Source organism: Salvia hispanica, chromosome 5 (genome assembly GCF_029641045.1).
Source record: "Salvia hispanica isolate PSC_SH4W2 chromosome 5, Shi_PSC_v1, whole genome shotgun sequence".
NCBI classification, from domain to species: domain Eukaryota; kingdom Viridiplantae; phylum Streptophyta; class Magnoliopsida; order Lamiales; family Lamiaceae; genus Salvia; species Salvia hispanica.
In genome coordinates, this window is record NC_142696.1 from 49,605,126 (window position 1) to 49,623,181 (window position 18,056).

Here is an 18,056-nt window from a genome sequence, read left to right on the forward strand (position 1 = left end):
GTAAGCCTCTTAATATAGAGGCTTACCCTAATTTACAAATGGTAATACTATCTCCTATTTTTGGTGGTATCAATCACACATTAATTACAAGATCAATCACTCACTAATTACATGATCCTTGCCTTACTTACATTATTTCTTTTCCATATTCTAACACTCCCCCTCAAGCTAAGTAACGGCATCTCCGATGCTTAGCTTGCCTAATACTTCTTCAAACACCTTTGAATGGACTGCTTTGGTCAGGATGTCTGCTAGTTGATCTTCTGAGCGGACAAAGGGCAACTCAATAATTCCTTTCTCAATCTTCTCCTTGATAAAGTGCCGATCAATCTCCACATGCTTCGTCCGGTCGTGTTGGACTGGGTTTTCTGCTATGCTGATTGCTGCCTTGTTGTCACAGAATAGTTGACTCTTCTGAGTAGGTGGAAAGCCAATTTCTGTAAGAAGTCTCCGTATCCATAGGATTTCGGTTATTCCACTCTTTGCTCCTCGGAATTCAGCTTCAGCACTAGAAAGTGCAACCACTTTTTGTTTTTTACTCCTCCAAGTGACAAGGTTGTCGCCCATGAACATGAAGTACCCAGCTGTTGACTTTCGATCGATAGGATTGCTTGCCCAGTCGGCATCGGTGTATCCGGACACTTCTAAATTCCCTCCACCTTTCAGTAGAATTCCGTAGCCAACTGTCCCCTTAAGATATCTTACTATCCTCATCGTAGCATTCATGTGCTCTTCCTGTGGGCTGTGCATGAACTGACTCACCACTCCGACTGCATATGCGATATCGGGCCTTGTATGGGCTAGGTAGATCAGTTTTCCAACCAAACGTTGGTATCGCTCTCTGTCCGCTGGTTTGGCTCCTTCTTCTATCTTCAAACCATGGTTCTGTACCATTGGTGTTTCTGCGGGCTTGCATTCCAGTAGTCCTGTCTCCGTTAGCAAGTCGAGGACGTACTTCTTCTGTCTCAAGAATATCCCACGTTTTGATCGCATGACTTCTATTCCCAGAAAGTACTTCAAATCTCCTAGATCTTTCATCTCAAATTCTTGGGAAAGATTTTCTCGCAGCTTCTTGATTTCAACTGAGTCATTTCCTGTGATTATCATATCATCCACATATATCAGAAGACAGGTTATGCTATCACCTTGTTGTTTGAGGAAGAGAGTATGGTCAGAGTTGCTCTGCCGGTATCCATACTTCTGCATCGCCTGGCTAAACCGTCCAAACCACACCCTGGGTGACTGTTTTAGACCGTAAAGTGTCTTCTTTAGGCGACATACTTCTCCTGGTCCAAATTCACCATTGTAGCCCGGAGGAACCTCCATGTATACCTCCTCCTCTTTCTTTAGTTCTCCATGTAGGAAGGCATTAGTGACGTCAAGCTGATGTAAAGGCCAATTCTGATTTGCTGCAACAGATAATAGAATTCTCACTGTGCTCATCTTGGCTACTGGTGAGAAGGTCTCGGCGTAATCCACCCCATAAGTCTGAGTATAGCCTTTTGCTACCAGTCTTGCCTTATATCTCTCAATCGATCCATCTGCCCGCCTTTTTATAGTAAAGATCCATCTGCATCCGACTGGCCGTTTTCCCTCTGGCAGTACACATTTCTCCCATGTCTTGTTTTTGAGGAGAGCATCCATCTCCTTCTTCATGGCTTCCCTCCAGTGTTTGTGCTTCATTGCTTCTTCTACTGAGTTTGGTATTTCATCCTCATACAAGGCAGCTTCAAATGCTCGTGCCATTTCAGTCATCTGTGCAGTCATGGAGCAGGCCATAGGGTAGCGAGCTTTTCTTCCCTTCCAATCTGGGGAGTATTTCTTTGGGGGCACTCCTCTATTGCATCGTGGAGGCAGGATAGGCTGTCCGGAGGTGTCTGACTCCTCTTGGATGGTTTCCCCTCTATGCTCAAGGTCAGTCTCAATAACAGGGAATTCACTAGGATCAGAATTCCTTACCTCAGGATAATCAGTCAGAGATATTGGGGCCTTGTCACTGAGCGCAGTGGTCTCTGCCGGTGTGTTTGAGGCCTGCTCGGTGGTAAAGCTAACCTTCTCTGTTAGATCCACTTCGGGAACAGGACTTGGTATAGGACTGATGATTAGGTTCTGGAACAAACTTAGCGGGTCAATCGAAGTTTCTTTTTGATTTCCCTCCCCCTGACTGCTAAGTTGGTGATAGAAGTACTCATTTTCAACGAAATCACAGTTCATTGTGATAAACATGCGTTTGGCTTTGGGGTCGTAGCATCGATAACCTTTTTGTTGTTGGGCATATCCTAGGAAAACGCCTTTTACAGCACAAGGGGAAAATTTGGATCTTTCGTGTTTTGGTATATGAATAAAGGTAGAGCATCCAAAAACTCTAGGCTCAAGAGTAAGTGGGAGAGGTATCTGTGTTTGGGTAGATAGGACTTGTATGGGGGATTTGTTTTCGAGGCCTTTAGTGGGTAGGCAATTCAGGGTATAGACAGAAGTGGCTAGGGCTTCAGGCCAAAAAGTCTTTGGGACTTTGGATTCTATAAGATGGGCTCTGGTCATTTCAAGGAGTTTCCTATTCTTTCGTTCTGCTACCCCATTTTGTTCTGGTGTGTGAGGGCAAGTGGTTTGGTGTACAAGGCCATTTTTCGCAAAGAATTGTTGCATTTGGGTATTAACATACTCCCCCCCATTATCAGACCTAAGGATTTGTATGTTTTTCTTATACTGGGTTTGAACAAAGGTATAGAAAAGGACAAATTTATCAAATACTTCTGACTTAGATTTCATAAAATATATCCATGTCATGCGTGAAAAATCATCGATAAAAAGCACAAAATATTTAAGACCTTGACCTCCCGTAATAGGTGCTGGTCCCCACACATCAGAATGAATAAGGGAAAAAACTTGGTCCACACGGGTATTATTAGCTTTAAAAGAATGTCGATGACTCTTAGCCAAAAAACAAGTATCACAATCCATACGAGTAATTTTATCAAAACTAGGGAATAAAATTTTAAGATAACCTAGCGATGGGTGTCCTAATCGACGATGCCATAGCCAAGCCTGTCTGTCCGCGGATCCGTGAGTCAGCAACACAATACTCTGTTGAGCTACCTCATCCACATAGTAAAGACCACGTCGCTCAGTGCCACGCCCAACAATCGTCCCCGTCTGAGTATCCTGTAACATGCAAAAAGAAGGTTGCATTAGTAAGGTGCAATTCAGTTCTTTCGTGACATGACTAACAGAAAGTAACTTATGGGACAAGGTTGGGACATATAGGCAATTTGAGATTTTTAGAGCGGGTGAAATATTAATGGTTCCGGTTCCCTTGACAGTAAGCAATTCCCCATTGGCAGTCTGGACATATTTTTTATGAGGTTCGGACATCCCAGTAAAATCAGATTCATCAAATGACATAGTGTCAGTAGCCCCACAGTCAAAAATCCAGTCCTTATCCTTACATGAAGATTCAGACATACTACAGGCTGCAGATAAATTTTCTAGAACTTGAAACCTATTTTTGCAATCAATTTGAGGTTCAAATTCCAATTTTCTAGAGTCTGGGGGTCTTTTTCCAACAATATGAGAGTAAATGGGGTCAATATTTAATTTAGGAGTATTTGAGGACTGCATAAAAAGAGAATGGGGTATATTTTCATATTCTACGGAACTGGAGGGACTGGAATATAATAAAGGTGGATGTGAGGGGTTTAATTTAAAATTAAACCCCCCATTACCTTTCCCAACCCTTGCCGATGCCATTTCTTCTCCAGAAGGCGCCGCTGCAGTCCCAATTCCGATCGCCTCATCTCGACCGGTGACAGTGGTGGCTCCGGTGCTGCCCGCTGCATTCGCAGCGCTGGTAGCCCGGTCTCGCTCCCCTGTTGCCGGTGGTCCCCTGTTTCCCTTGTTCGCCCAATTTCGAGCAGCCCGTCGCTTCTTCATCTCATCCCACCAATCAGGATATCCGACGAGGTGGAAGCACTGCTCCTTGGTGTGTTTCCGGCCTCCACAGTGAGAGCACAAGAGCTTGTTCTTATCTTCCTCGAAACGACGATCCTCTCCACGGTGCGGAGTCTGCCCGCCTCGTCCGCCGCCGCCGCGAATCGCCAAGCCCGCTGCAATTCCGCCACTGTCAGCGCCGGCGGGTGTGGGTTTGAGCACGTTTTCGTTCGTCGCCTCCCTTCGGACGATGGCGTAGGCGTTCTTCACCGACGGGAGTGGATCCCGTTTTAGGATGTCCTTCCTTGTTACTTCGTGGCTTTCATTCAGAGCCATCAAGAATTGGTACAATCTTTCCTCTTGTATTTCTGCATTGCGAATTGCAATATCCTCTGCGTATATCATTTTATTTGGTTTCTTCCTGTCAATCGACATCCATATGTTTTGGAGACGAAACCACAATTGCTCCAAGGTCATATCGTCTTGTTTGATGGTGCTTGCTTTCACGTGTAGGTCGTATACCTGTAGCGAATCTCCTCCGCTGCCATAGGTCACGGCCAGTGCCTCCCATAGCTCCCTCGCCGTCGGATATTGCGAGACCTCATTTACGAGTTCGGGTTCTATGCTGTTAATTATCCACCCGAACACGCAATGATCCAGCGTCTGCCATGTTTCATGATCTGGATCTGTGATTGGTGGAGGCTCTGAATCCCGAGAGATGTGGGAGGATAATCTCTTCCCACCAATAGCTCGTTTTACGAGGGTCGCCCAGAGAGGGTAGTTATCCCCGGACAGTTTTGTGGCAATAACTATCTCGCCTAGGTTGTCTGGATTGGCCGTTGGCTTTGGTTTTGAAGTTGGAGTTGGGGATTTCTGCATGGTTTGACGGATGAATTCTGCGAATTTTTCTGCAAAATCACCGGAAAAATTCATGATTGAGTTTTGGTCCTCCTTGTGATCTTCTGTGTCTGACATCGCTGCTGTTTGTTTTTGGATGTAGGTTTCTACTCTTGGTTGAAAGGTCGGGATTGGTATGGACGGTGATGAAATTATATTCTGAGTCCATTTTTCTCAACCTGCTCTGGTACCATATTGAAATTGATATCCAAGAGAGAAGAGGAAGAAGACATTGTAGGAGAATTGTTTTCTTTTTTTCGTATTTCATCGTTTGGAGTAAGCCTCTTAATATAGAGGCTTACCCTAATTTACAAATGGTAATACTATCTCCTATTTTTGGTGGTATCAATCACACATTAATTACAAGATCAATCACTCACTAATTACATGATCCTTGCCTTACTTACATTATTTCTTTTCCATATTCTAACACATAGTAGCTCGATCAAAGATGGAATAGTAATACCATACGAGCTCAAGGACAAAGCAAAGAAGAAATTGTTACGAAATGAAACTAACAATAGATACCATTAATTAATGTTGCAAGCAAATGGATTAATATTTACATATATCTCTCATCGCTCACAAAATGTTCAAATTTAATGATTTTATTACTACCACATAGATTGGGCCGGGGGAAAGCTATATCGACATAAACAAATAATTAAGTGGGAAAATGCAGACACACACTATATAATATATGAAGTTACATTAATTTACTTGGGCAGAGGTTTAGGAGTGCTGGTCTTGGCGCAGAGAGGTGGATTTTGCTTGCCAGTGGAAACATACTTGACATTCTGGCACTTGGTGGTGGCTTCCCCTAGTGTAGGATCTCCAATGTACTTGAGATCAACATTTCCAATCTGCACATCCTGACATGGCTTAGTTGTGCTGCAAGAAAAGATGAGCACCTCTTGAGTAAAGCTTGTGCCCTTGATGTTGTCAATCTTCACTTTACTAATCTGGATCAGCGATGGTTTCTGCAAACACAAACAAATCCATCCATCATAAATATATATAGTAGAGTGTTTTTATTATGATAAATTATAATTGACATAAGTAGAGTTTAGATAGTTACGTCGAGGGAGCAGAGATTATATGGGCAGTACTGTTGGTCGAAGATGATGGGATTGCTGACGTTGACCATGTTAAGGTTGGTGAATTTGAGATCGGTGATTGTTAAGGTGGCGGGGGCAGATGGCCATGTCTTGATCCGGATACCATTATCGCTGTTGAGGAAGGTGCAATTATCTACGGTTATTCTGGCGATATCCTTCTCCTGGATGTTTTTGCCGAGACTGCCGATACTGATGCCGTGGCCAGGGCCGCACCTGACGTTCTTGATGAGGACGTCAGAGAGCTCGTCCCCCATGGAGATGCAGTCGTCGCCAGTCTCGATGATAGAGTCGATGATGGTATAGCCGACGCCTCGGGCGATGTGGAGGCCGTCGGTGTTGGGACTATCAGCAGGGGCAGAGACCCTGAAGCGCTGGAAAGTGACGTTTCTGCTGGAGATGAGGTTGACATGGAAGTTCTTGCTATCTTTGGTGGTGATGTCTTTAATGAGGGAGTTGTTGATGAAGTTGAAGCTGAGGTTGATGGGGAGCTTCATGCAGTTCTTGTTCTTGTGACAGTCGTTCTTGGTCCAGGCGAGCTTGGCATTGCCGTCGAAGGTGCCACCGCCAGAGAGGGTAAAGCCGCTGATGTAGTTGATGGTCACCCATTCTCTCTCCTTGTTGGGGATTTGGTAAGGGTCGGCTAGGGCTTTCACAGTGCCCTCCACCTGAAGTTCCAGGGGGGCCTTGCTGGGTCCCGGAAGATAAGCCTGCTTCAGCGTCCATTCACCCTTAGGTATCAATATCTTTGCCGGCGTCGTTTCATTGATCGCAATCATCCACGCTTGTAGCAGAGCCTATATCATACATATATTTACATATGTCTAATTAATTAAACAAGAAATTCATAATTTAATAAACATACTTACAATGGTTATGTCTCCCTTCTGGATTTCATACTTGCGGATATCGAAGACGGCTGCGTGTGCCGAAAGTGGCAAAAGGACACCAAATATAACAAGGAAGATGAGATGCTTTTGCTCCATGCTGATTAATTGATGATGAAATAAAATGCCATGCATAACCGGTTTATATATATATAGTATATACACATCCATCTCTACATGGCGAGCAATCAGGAAAAGCCGTAGATTAATTAGTAATGTAATTGATGGTTTCTTTATAACTTGTTTTGCACAAACACGGTCAACCCTACATCAACGTCCTTTAAAATTTCAATTTTTGTCATCAAATTTCTGATATAAATTTATGTATATTAATCATGTAAAAGTTACGACCTCGTCAAATTCCAAACCTACATTGAATTACCACATTATTGAAATGAATTTATAAAATCTTTGATTATGATATTTAAAAGAAATTGAAATGAGTGTTTATTACCATAAATCTTTATGGTATATTTTCAACTGTTTTAATTAGTTAGAAGAACATGTTAATTAATTAATATCAGTGCTGCTAACGTAGCAGAAAGAGAAATTGGCCTAATAAATAATAGTGAAATCCATCACTCATATATATGTGTATTTATTAGGAGATGGATTAGGGTTTGCATTAGGTGATTCTCTCAACCTCATCCCATGAAAGGCCAAAGCCCACACTTTAAATTTGTTTCAAAAATTTATTTTATAAAATATGGGAATAATAATCCAGTAATAAGTAAAAGAATATAAAGTAAAAATAATAAATAAAATAAAAGAGGCTACTAATATCGAGAAATCTAGAACTTTCTGGGCAAACTTTTGGGCAATTGATATCAGATTGATTCGAGAAGTCAGAAACATCAGCCGCTGTTGTAGAGGAATTTAGATATGGAGAGAGGAGGCAGAAGAGGCGGAGGAATGGTAGGGCTGCTTGTGCTCCAGGCATTGAGCGAGTATGGCCGCCTCGACCGCAAGCCTCCCGTCACCGCAGGTCTTATCGCTGCTAATACACTTATTTACCTACGCCCTAAATTTCTCGATCCGATTCTTCCAACCCTCAATCAAGTCTGGTTTAATCCCCACCTCATCGTCAAGGTAACTCTTTCACCCCTCGCTTATTTATTGAACTTGGATTTCCTGCTGTCCCTGTGTGATTTGTGTTTTGACTATTTTAACAATTATTTATGCCTTTCTCTCCCAGTCTAATTTCATACTTTTGGCTTAGAATTCAAAGTATTTCTTATTTAGTTGTTGATTTGGTTGGAGCAGAACAAGGATTTGAAACGCCTTATTTTATCTGCATTGTACCACACTGGTGAACCGCATCTTGTATACAATATGTTATCCCTACTGTGGAAGGGAATACAGTTGGAGACTGCAATGGGAAGTGTGGAATTTGCAACAATGGTTGCAGCTCTACTTGGTATGTCTCAAGGCATCACGTTACTGCTAGCCAAATTTCTTCTGCTCTTTGACTATGAGAGAGCCTACTACAATGAATATGCCGTGGGATTCTCTGGTGTGCTTTTTGCCATGAAAGTTGTTCTCTACTCTCAGTCGGATAGCTATACATATGTGCACGGACTCATGGTCCCTGCACGTTATGCTGCGTGGGCAGAACTTGTTCTCATTCAAATGTTGGTACCTGGAGTCTCGTTTCTCGGTCATCTTGGGGGAATTCTTGCTGGAATCTCCTACTTATACCTTAGGGGTGCAAGATCTGGTTTTAACCCTTGTGTGAAGTTAATGAGGGGTGTCACCCATCTGTTATGTTGGCCATTAAGATTTCTGAACTCGTCTGGCCGTGTGTTTGGAAGGGGAACTCTCCAAGGAGGCGAGACACCAGGTGTATGGAGTTGTGGAGCATGTACATACGAGAACCCAAGCTTGTCAAGTGTCTGCGAGATGTGTGGGACACAAAGTAATGGTGATGGATTTGCACCCACATCCACAAGTGAATCCATTTCGCTTGAGGAACTACGACAGCGGAGAGTCCAGAGATTTGGTAGATGGTGATACAATCTGCAGTGGAAGTTTGGCAAGAGTCCAGAGATTTGGTAGATGGTGATACAATCTGCAGTGGAAGTTTGGCAAGAGGTGAGATTAGTCCAGAGATTTGGTAGATGGTGATACAATCTGCAGTGGAAGTTGGCAAGAGGAGAGATTACTCGATATTGGCTGGATTTTAAACATACTCATGAATTTTTATTTTTTTTGTATGTATTTCGACTATGTTATTTCATGTATAGAAAAATGCTTAAATCTTGTTATGTTCTATGGAATGGTGCGATTAATCTCTGAACAATTAAGATTGAACAAAATAAACACTATTCGAGTCTTGATAGCAAAATGCGAGCCAATGTAACATAATGCGTTTGGATTAACCAACCCCATTGAAGAGGATTTGCTTAGAATGCAATGATTTGGTAGTTAGTAACTGAGCATCTAGAATGCATAGAAAACAGCTGAGACAACAATTTGAACTCCAAAAGGTAAAGAAAATCATCACAATAAAAGTATCCAAGACTCTAGGCAATCTTTTCTACTATAACGAACAAAAATTGTTCCCTGCAATTGTCAGCCCTCCCACATTTCATTTCCTTGCTTATTGGAGACCTTTTTAGATGGGGCAGGGTGGAACATCTAAAGTGATGCCAGCTTGAATTTGACCCCAGCCAATCAGACGCCAATGCCTATCAATTCTTCTACTCAAAGCAATTTTTTCTCCTTTACTGGTGCACACAGGTGAAGTGAGCTGCAGCTTTGCAAACACATTCTTGACAGCGACAACACGAGCTCCAGTTGACATTGATCCTATGTTCAACATTAGCATCTCTCCCTTTGTCAGCTTTGTCACCTTACCCTGCCTCTCTGTGTCCTTTGTCCTGACACCCAGCAGCCGTCTCAGCAGAAAGAAATTAACCTGGGGGTTGAACGGATAAGTTTACAACGTTACCAAATCATTCCATAACAGAAAAAATCACTAGCACAAAATCAAAGACAACTTCTACCAGGAGATGCCCTTACCTCTAGCTCCACATATACTTCAGGTAGAGAACCAACTTCTCCAAGAACCTGGCCGACCAACCTATCAGCACGAGTAAGTGTGGGGTCCATTGTTGTTCCAACTCCAATAAGGCCTCCAGGTACAGCAAATTGTAATTCATTCTGCTCAGCGTACAAGGATACTATCCTGGAGTATATAGGTGTACACCTGATGTTATCATTCTCATCTTTGACAACAATACCAGGACGGACCTCAATAAACTGATTTACTTTCAACACACCCTGCAAGTAAAATTCGATGGCTCCATTACATTAGCACCTTAGATGACTAGGTTGCATGTAGAAACTGTTCACTTAAGATACAGGAGAAAACAATGTTATGCGACTAGGGTAAATCAGTGTAATTGGACTGTTAATTTCTAGGCTTGTATTAACAGAAAGATGTATATGCAACTAGTTCAGAGAGAAAAAATGACCAAAGGAAGGATATACGTTAATCTTCTAGAATACTCTTTACACAAGTTTACATGCAATTAGATCAGAGAAAAAATGACAGAGACAAGATATCGGATGCCGGAATTACACATACAAGACTATACCTTAAGAATACTGCCACCAGCAACACCACCTTTAATTTCATCAACTTCAGACCCAGGCTTATTGACGTCGAAAGACCTGATCACAATCATATTTGGTGGCGATATGAAGTTCCTCTCTGGGATTGGGATTTTTTTTACGATATATTCACATACAACATCAATGTTATATTTCAGTTGAGCAGAAATTGGAACCACTGGCGCATTATCTGCAACAGTCCCCTGTGGAGAGAATTTGAAAGATGGCATTATTAAATGTAGTAGAGAGAGAAAAAGAGAATAAAGGAAAAGAGAGGATAAAGTTTTTATGTTGCAAGTAGCTTGGGCCAGAGGTCGTATAATTAATCGACATTGCATCAGGAGCAAAAAATGACCTGAATGAACCTCTGAATGGCTTCATGCTGGTTGATGGCGACATTTTCCTGAACAAGATCAACCTTATTTTGAAGTATTATGATATGTTGGAGACGCATGATTTCCACAGCAGCTAAATGTTCTGATGTCTGAGGCTGAGGACAACTTTCATTGGCAGCTATCAAAAGTAATGCTCCATCCATAATTGCTGCTCCATTAAGCATTGTAGCCATGAGAATGTCATGACCCTGTGGACAAATACAGCAATAGTTAATCCAGACAAATTTAAGACCAAAATCAGCATGATGACTGGAAAAAAATCCAAAAGAAATTCGTGACTATGACAGCCTTACTCTAGGAGTAGACAAGAATACAAATACAAATACAGTTGCCGATGACAAAAAAAAACGCAAGAGAAACCTTACCGGACAATCAACAAAAGATACATGTCTAAGCAATTTCATCCTACAGTTCTCAAACCCAGGGACATCACACATTGGACTATCTTCTTTTCCACTCCCGTACGCCCTGAGAAAAATAAGAATATACTCAACAAGAGCCAGGATATGCAGTACAGCAATCAGACCCAGTCATAAGTCACATCTTACTTGTAACACATAGGCCGCGGGCATTGATCCCCTTCACACTTATATATCTTGGCATTGGCATACCCAAGCTTGATAGTAATATTACGTTCCAGTTCATTTTTAAAACGAACAGTCTGAAACAATGCATTCAAGAAGTTAATCTCTTTTTGCCTTCAATATAAAATTATTATTACATTCACAGAATTATAAGGGTTTTATATAAACCAAAAGGTCAAAAAAAATAACTTGACAAACCCAACTATCATGTCACAATATCTGCATCAACAACTTAAATCCTGGATATTCATCCATACTCAGTTTTGATACTGTTGATATACTTAACAAGTGCTCATCAAAATCACATACTACTACTAAACTTTTAATAGCAGAACAGAACAAATGCTTAAAAACTCACATAGTGAATGGATGTCTAAACAGTAGTGCAATACCTGGACACCAGAGATGGCCTTCACAACTGTTGACTTTCCATGAGCCACATGACCAATGGTGCCTGAAGGAGGAGCAAAGGGACTAAGCATTGAGAAATAAATACTACCCCAACACTAGCACATATAAAGACCACGCAAAAGGGAGTAAAAACATGTGATACTCTTAGGTAGCAAGACGAAGGTATTGGTAATACGAGCTCACCAATGTTGATGGTGGCCTGGCGAGAAATAACCTCAGGTGATAGTGGATTTAGTTTTGTTACATCCAGCTTGCTTAAATCCTGCTCCATCAAGCCCTTCCTCGACATTGTGGCAGCTCTTAGTAGATTGGTCTAACAAAGAGAAGAGAAATGATACGGATCAATTAGCTCTAACAAACAAAAGATAAGCCTATATGCATGCATAATTTTTCTACATGATGGCATTGTAGGGGCAAAAATGTCGAAGTAGCGTGGGGAATTAGTTGAATTCAGATCAAGAATATCAACCACTAAAACCAAATAAGCATGAATCATCGTGAGACATCTTTTATAAGAGAGAAACAGTTTTGATTCAGGATCTTGATTATGTGGCAACTAATAATCTCAACTACGGTTTCTATTTCCGTTACTCACAACTCTGTTCGAAAAATCATCTTCTTGGGTGCAGCGAAATAAATTAGTGAAAGGCAGGCAAATTCTGGAAATACTCCTCCGACTACTATAAACCCTCGTCTTTGTGGCTTCAAAATTGTAGTACTTGTTAATATATAAAATTACTAATTAAGAAGGCGGATTTACCTCAGATTTGGTGAATCGCAGTTTGGTGCTGCGTGTGCTATATCTCTTAGATCAACTGTGAAACGATTTTTTGTGTATTGGTGGAGAAGATGGAGATTGAAAGAGATGAGAAATAGCGTGCTAATGAGAAGCGGCGCTGACGCTGTAGATTTTATGGTTTTGATTTTTCCTTAATTTTCAATCCTCTTTTAGGTAATACAACCATTTAATTAGCCTTCTGAAAAGGCCCAAAATAAGTTGGTTGGATTTGTTGGACATCATGACATATTGTTTAAAATATATAAAAATATTATCATTTAAATAGTAATTTTTAGTTAACTTCTGTCAACCTCATAATCGAATTAATTAAATTACAATTGTTGTATATTTTTCGATTATCTAATGCAATTCAAATTTTGATGAAATTTATAAATATATAAAATGAGAGTTTTGGGAATAATTACAATGTCATTATTAATGTAAAAAGATTTTTATAATGTACTTACTATATTTTGGAAATAATTACATGAATGTGATTATAAATATAAAAAGATTTTTATAATATACTTGCTATATTATTAAATTTTAATACGTGTTATATAACCTAAATGATTAACTACCCACTAATGACATTCATTGTCACTTACCCACTAACCTATTAACTTTGGGATTTATATAGTCGTCAAATTATGAAGATTTATATAGTGGAAGTAATGTACGTTTTGAAGTGTCGAGCTTAATTATGTGATTTTTTTTTTCCTTTTCTTTATGTATTATTATGAAGTGTCAAATGTATAATTTTTTTTCCTTTTCTTTATGTACGTTTTTGAAGTGTCGAGCTCTATATGAATATTAGGTTGGTGGCAGCTCTCATTCATTTGTATTTCCTAGACGTGGTATGGGTGATAGCAGCTACACTGAAAGTAGACGATGCGGGGTATACTATTAGGGTATGCAACCAGTTTTTATTTTTATTTTTATTTTTTTTTCCAGCTAAATGCATGCATATTGATATCCGTTTTTAAATTTTTATATATGTTGACAAGCAGATTTTATATCAATAAATGCAAAATGTCAATATAATGCATGTACAATATTAATAAAACTATGTTGAAGTTTTTGTGTACGTGTGTTTCAATATCTATACCATTGTATTGATATTTTTAATAGACCATGTTGATATCAGAAAAACAACGAAAATGATCATATTTGTGATAGATTGACAAATTTACCCATTTAGTAATACTTTATATACTATTTATTAAAATTCATGAGATTTAATCTCATCTACTAATTTTAACATCAAACGGTGTAAGGGTTTTAGTTGTATATTGGAGTACTAAATGCATTTTTAACATGATACTATATATATATACTTTGGGATATTGGACTCTAAAATCATGAACTTTGCTCAAATTTTGGTATTTCCCATGAACTTTAAAATTGGCTTATAAAATCACAAACTTTACATTTTGTTTGTTATTTCCCATGACGGCTCAATCACCATATCCAACCAACTTCTGTGTATTTTTTATCCTATTTATCACTACTAAATCAACGTGATTTTCCATATAGTCTTTATCCTACTTGTCACGAACTTTAAAAGTAATCTAAAATAAACATTTCACGATTGCCACGTAGAATAAGATTTTTGCCAGAGATTTCTTATTTAGGCTGCCATGGGAAATAACAAACAAAATATAAAGTTTGTGATTTTTTAGACCAATTTTAAAGTTCATGGAAAATACCAAAACATGAGTAAAGTTCATGATTTTATGTACCAATATCCCATATACTTTCTCTATCCCCTAAAAATAGAAAATTTTGAAATGACACGGGTTTAAAATTGGTAAAGTAAGAGAGAGATAGAAATGAAAGTGTGTTAGTGGAAAATGGGTCTCGACTCATTAGAGATAAATAAATTTCCTCAAATAAAAAATTTATATTTTTAGATAATGGACTAAAAAGAAAATAGTTTCTATTTTAGGAGATGGAGCGAGTAATATTACTCCTACTATAAAAATATAACTTAATGGAGTTTCTATCAATAAATATTATTTGCCCATTCATAAATATTATTAAAACATTACATGTAAAATAATATAATATCATTATTTTTTTAGTTTCAATACCAATTTTTTAAATTTTCGGTTCCAACACCGATTACATCGTAATAATAATATTTGACAACAAAAAGAACAAGTTATTAGGGATTGAATGTAGACCTACCTGCCCAAGGTTTATCGAATCGATAGTTAACCGCGAAATCGTAACCGCCGATTACGGTTCTGAACTGAAACCGTGAATTTTAGAATCGTGGTTCGATCCAGGTTCCAAAATTTTTGAACCGAAACTGCGACCGAACCGCCGGTTCTAAATGGAAACCGTGAAAAAGCCGCTGAAAAACCGTGAAACTGAGTCAGAGCTGTCAAAAACTGCCGATTCAAAACCATGAAAACCGTAAAAAAATCATCAAAAAACCGTTAGTTTAGAACCGAAATCGGCGATTTTGGAACCGTGGGCACCTCAAATTGGACGTACTCGTGACACTAAACTTAATGTCGTAAATACACATAAACAAAGATCCTCTACTTTTGGATTACATATTTAATCATATCCAATTTTCCAACCCTACTTAACGGGCTAATGTGGCTTTGAACTTTGTTGCATATAATTTCGGTATTGCTGCCTGGCCTGCATTCTTCCTTTAATCTTTAATTAATGAAAAATAAATAGTAGCAAAAAATGGAATTATTCAAATGCAGTAGAGTATTTCAAAGAAATAGAAACAAATCTCCACACCACGACTCTTCATGGTTTCTCTCTCTAGATTTTTAAGACTCCATTCAACGTGGGTGTGGCGTAACGATGTTTTTTTAATCGGTCTCTGATTTTGAAACTACCAGAAAAGGGCTTGACCGTTTCCGATCGTTTTTCGTTTGAATTGATCTGAAGACGATGTACGGAGGCAGCAGAGTCGAGGGCAAGAGAGAGTATGAAGCTGAGATACCCGTATTGAGGCCGAGCATCCACTCGAGAAGGGCAAACATGATGGTGAAATTCCAAGATCTGTATGAATTCACCGTGGAAGGAAATGTGGATGATGTGAATGTGTTGAATGAGGTGAGAGAGAAAGTGAGGCAGCAGGGGAAGGTGTGGTGGGCTTTGGAGGCCGACAAGGGTGCCAATTGGTATCTTGAGAGCTTTGTTCCTTCCACTCTTCTTAAGTCTTCCCTAAAGTTCTCTACTTTGGTTAATGCCATCACTCTCAAGAAGCTTATCAGGAAGGGCATCCCCCCTAATTTGAGGCCTAAGGTCTGGTTTTCCCTCTCTGGTGCTGCTAAGAAGAAGTCCACGGTGCCGGATAGCTATTACAATGATTTGATCTCCGCTGTTGAGCATAAGGTTACCCCTGCAACCAAGCAGATTGATCATGTATGTGGCCTTTCCCTTTCTTTTTGGATAGAATTGATTGAATTGAATCGATGTTTTTATATATAATTTGACCTTTTGCAATCACAATTGATTATTAGGTTTATTTATGTCAGCACCTCTAGTTATAAGGGCAATAGGCTAGTAGCAATAGGCTTTGCACAACCAAGACACAGTTTTTATGGATAATCACTCAGATATTTGATTGTTTGGATAGAATAGATTGAATCGATGTTTTTATATATAATTTGACCTTTTGCAATCACAATTGATTATTAAGTTTATGTCAGCACCTCTAGTTATGGGCGGAGTAGTGCATACCATTATAAGGGCAATAGGCTAGTAGCAACCAAGGCAGAGTTTTTATGGATAATCACTCAGATATTTGAGTTTGATTTCCTAAATTTTGTTTGACATATGTAGGCAGCACTATAGATTGTGGTTGCAGTAGAAAAAGGGTGAAAATTATAGTCGTGTGCGGTGTGTCTGAATGTGGCCTTTCATTTTGCCTTTCATTTTGTGCATTGCTATTGCTTTACTTATAACTTGACCTTTTGCAATCACAATTGATTATTAAGTTTATGTCCACCTCTACTTATGGGAGGAGTAGTGCATAGCATTATAAGGGCAATAGGCTAATACCAATAGGCTTTGCACAACCAAGACATAGTTTTTATGGATAATCATTCAGATATTTGACTTTGGTTTCCTAACTTTTGTATGCACCATAGATTGTAGTTGCAGTAGAAAAAGGGTGAAAGTCGCGTGTCTGACCATTGTATTCTAGTACAGGATCTTCCTCGAACATTCCCTGGTCATCCATGGTTGGACACCCCAGAAGGGCATGCTTCTCTAAGACGCGTTCTTGTTGGGTATTCTTTCCGAGATTCTGATGTTGGTTATTGTCAGGTGATATTTTGCACCATACTAAGAGCTTAATATAAGTTCCTTCTTAAATTTTTAGTAATATTTTTGTTTTATATATTGTGCTGCAGGGTTTAAATTATGTTGCAGCACTACTGTTGGTTGTGATGAAAACTGAAGAAGAAGCTTTCTGGATGCTTGCTGTTCTCTTAGAAAACGTGTTGGTTAGCGATTGTTACACAACTAATTTATCTGGTTGCCATGTCGAGCAGAGAGTTTTTAAAGATCTCCTGACCAAAAAGTGCCCCAGGTTCTCCCATTTTCTTTTTGTTTGATCTGTAGCTAAGATATTGTGATTTACTGAAAGAAGATAGAAATTGATGCAGGATAGCTGCTCATCTGGGAGCTTTGGAGTTTGATGTTTCTCTTGTTTGCACAGAGTGGTTTTTATGCTTATTTTCTAAGAGCTTGCCTTCGGAGGTGAAAGTCCTTTTATTTGCTCTTCTACATTGCTGGATTGAAGTGGCTGTTCCATTAATAACATTTTTTCCATTCAGACAACATTGCGCGTGTGGGATGTTCTTTTCTACGAGGGAGCAAAGGTTTTGTTCAGTGTAGCCTTGGCAATTTTTAAGGTGAAGTTTATATAGTTGGGTTGAATTTCTGAATATGCAAACACGGGGAAGATTGAACTTGTGTCTTGTGATGAAAAAACAGATGAATGAAGAAGAGTTGCTGGTGACACATCATGTAGGTGATGTGATCAATGTAATACAGAGAAGTACTCACTACCTTTTCGATCCTGATGAATTGTTGACGGTAACTGACTCAGTTTAACTTATCTCTCTGTGACTGATTTTCTTGATCCGGACTCATGTGCCAAAACGACCTTTGTAGGTTGCGTTTGAGAAGATAGGGTTCATGATAACCACAAACATATCAAAGCAGAGAAAAAAGCAGGAGCCAGCAGTGATGGCAGCGCTTGATCAAAGAATAAGACGATTAAATTCCCTAAACGATGATGAGAAATCGTGATCTTGGACTTGGTGGGCTGTATCACAAGACAACTATTGTTGTAATTGTAAATTATGCATCCATACCCTCCTTGTTAAGAGAGCTCCTAAATAACTTGTTCTATTGTCTATTCACTATTCTTTATTTGGTAGCTTGGTGTTAATCGATCTATCATC

General features: G+C 39.5%; 4 protein-coding genes across 5 annotated transcripts; 2 read left to right on the forward strand and 2 right to left on the reverse strand.

Annotated features, from left to right (window-relative positions):
• Window positions 1–5,333: 5,333 nt before the first annotated feature.
• Window positions 5,334–6,931, reverse strand: LOC125186213 (polygalacturonase-like). The gene is made up of 3 exons (XM_048082560.2): window positions 6,809–6,931; window positions 5,903–6,736; window positions 5,334–5,804 (listed from the first exon to the last, which is right to left on the reverse strand). The coding sequence occupies exons 1-3, from the start codon at window positions 6,923–6,925 to the stop codon at window positions 5,541–5,543; spliced, it is 1,215 nt and encodes a 404-aa protein (XP_047938517.1). The 5' UTR covers window positions 6,926–6,931; the 3' UTR covers window positions 5,334–5,540.
• A 689-nt stretch (window positions 6,932–7,620) lies between these two features.
• Window positions 7,621–9,085, forward strand: RBL14 (RHOMBOID-like protein 14). Of its 2 annotated transcripts, none has more exons than XM_089058901.1 (2): window positions 7,621–7,915; window positions 8,069–9,085. In XM_089058901.1, exons 1-2 carry the CDS (start codon window positions 7,709–7,711, stop codon window positions 8,834–8,836), a joined length of 975 nt encoding a protein of 324 aa, XP_088915027.1. In that variant the 5' UTR covers window positions 7,621–7,708; the 3' UTR covers window positions 8,837–9,085. The 2 variants fall into 2 exon arrangements, with proteins under 2 accessions (XP_088915027.1, XP_047944533.1); XM_048088576.2 differs by having other exon boundaries at window positions 7,623–7,915; window positions 8,090–9,085.
• Window positions 9,086–9,182: 97 nt separating this feature from the next.
• On the reverse strand, window positions 9,183–12,748 carry LOC125191111 (eukaryotic translation initiation factor 2 subunit gamma-like). Its single transcript, XM_048088571.2, has 9 exons — window positions 12,592–12,748; window positions 12,015–12,144; window positions 11,813–11,874; window positions 11,385–11,497; window positions 11,202–11,304; window positions 10,797–11,024; window positions 10,426–10,644; window positions 9,848–10,108; window positions 9,183–9,743 (listed from the first exon to the last, which is right to left on the reverse strand). The coding sequence occupies exons 2-9, from the start codon at window positions 12,118–12,120 to the stop codon at window positions 9,441–9,443; spliced, it is 1,395 nt and encodes a 464-aa protein (XP_047944528.1). The 5' UTR covers window positions 12,121–12,144; window positions 12,592–12,748; the 3' UTR covers window positions 9,183–9,440.
• Window positions 12,749–15,321: 2,573 nt separating this feature from the next.
• On the forward strand, window positions 15,322–18,031 carry LOC125188509 (Ypt/Rab-GAP domain of gyp1p superfamily protein). Its single transcript, XM_048085380.2, has 7 exons — window positions 15,322–16,005; window positions 16,795–16,911; window positions 16,998–17,176; window positions 17,253–17,346; window positions 17,424–17,501; window positions 17,584–17,685; window positions 17,764–18,031. Exons 1-7 carry the CDS (start codon window positions 15,529–15,531, stop codon window positions 17,899–17,901), a joined length of 1,185 nt encoding a protein of 394 aa, XP_047941337.1. The 5' UTR covers window positions 15,322–15,528; the 3' UTR covers window positions 17,902–18,031.
• The last annotated feature ends 25 nt before the right edge of the window (window positions 18,032–18,056 follow it).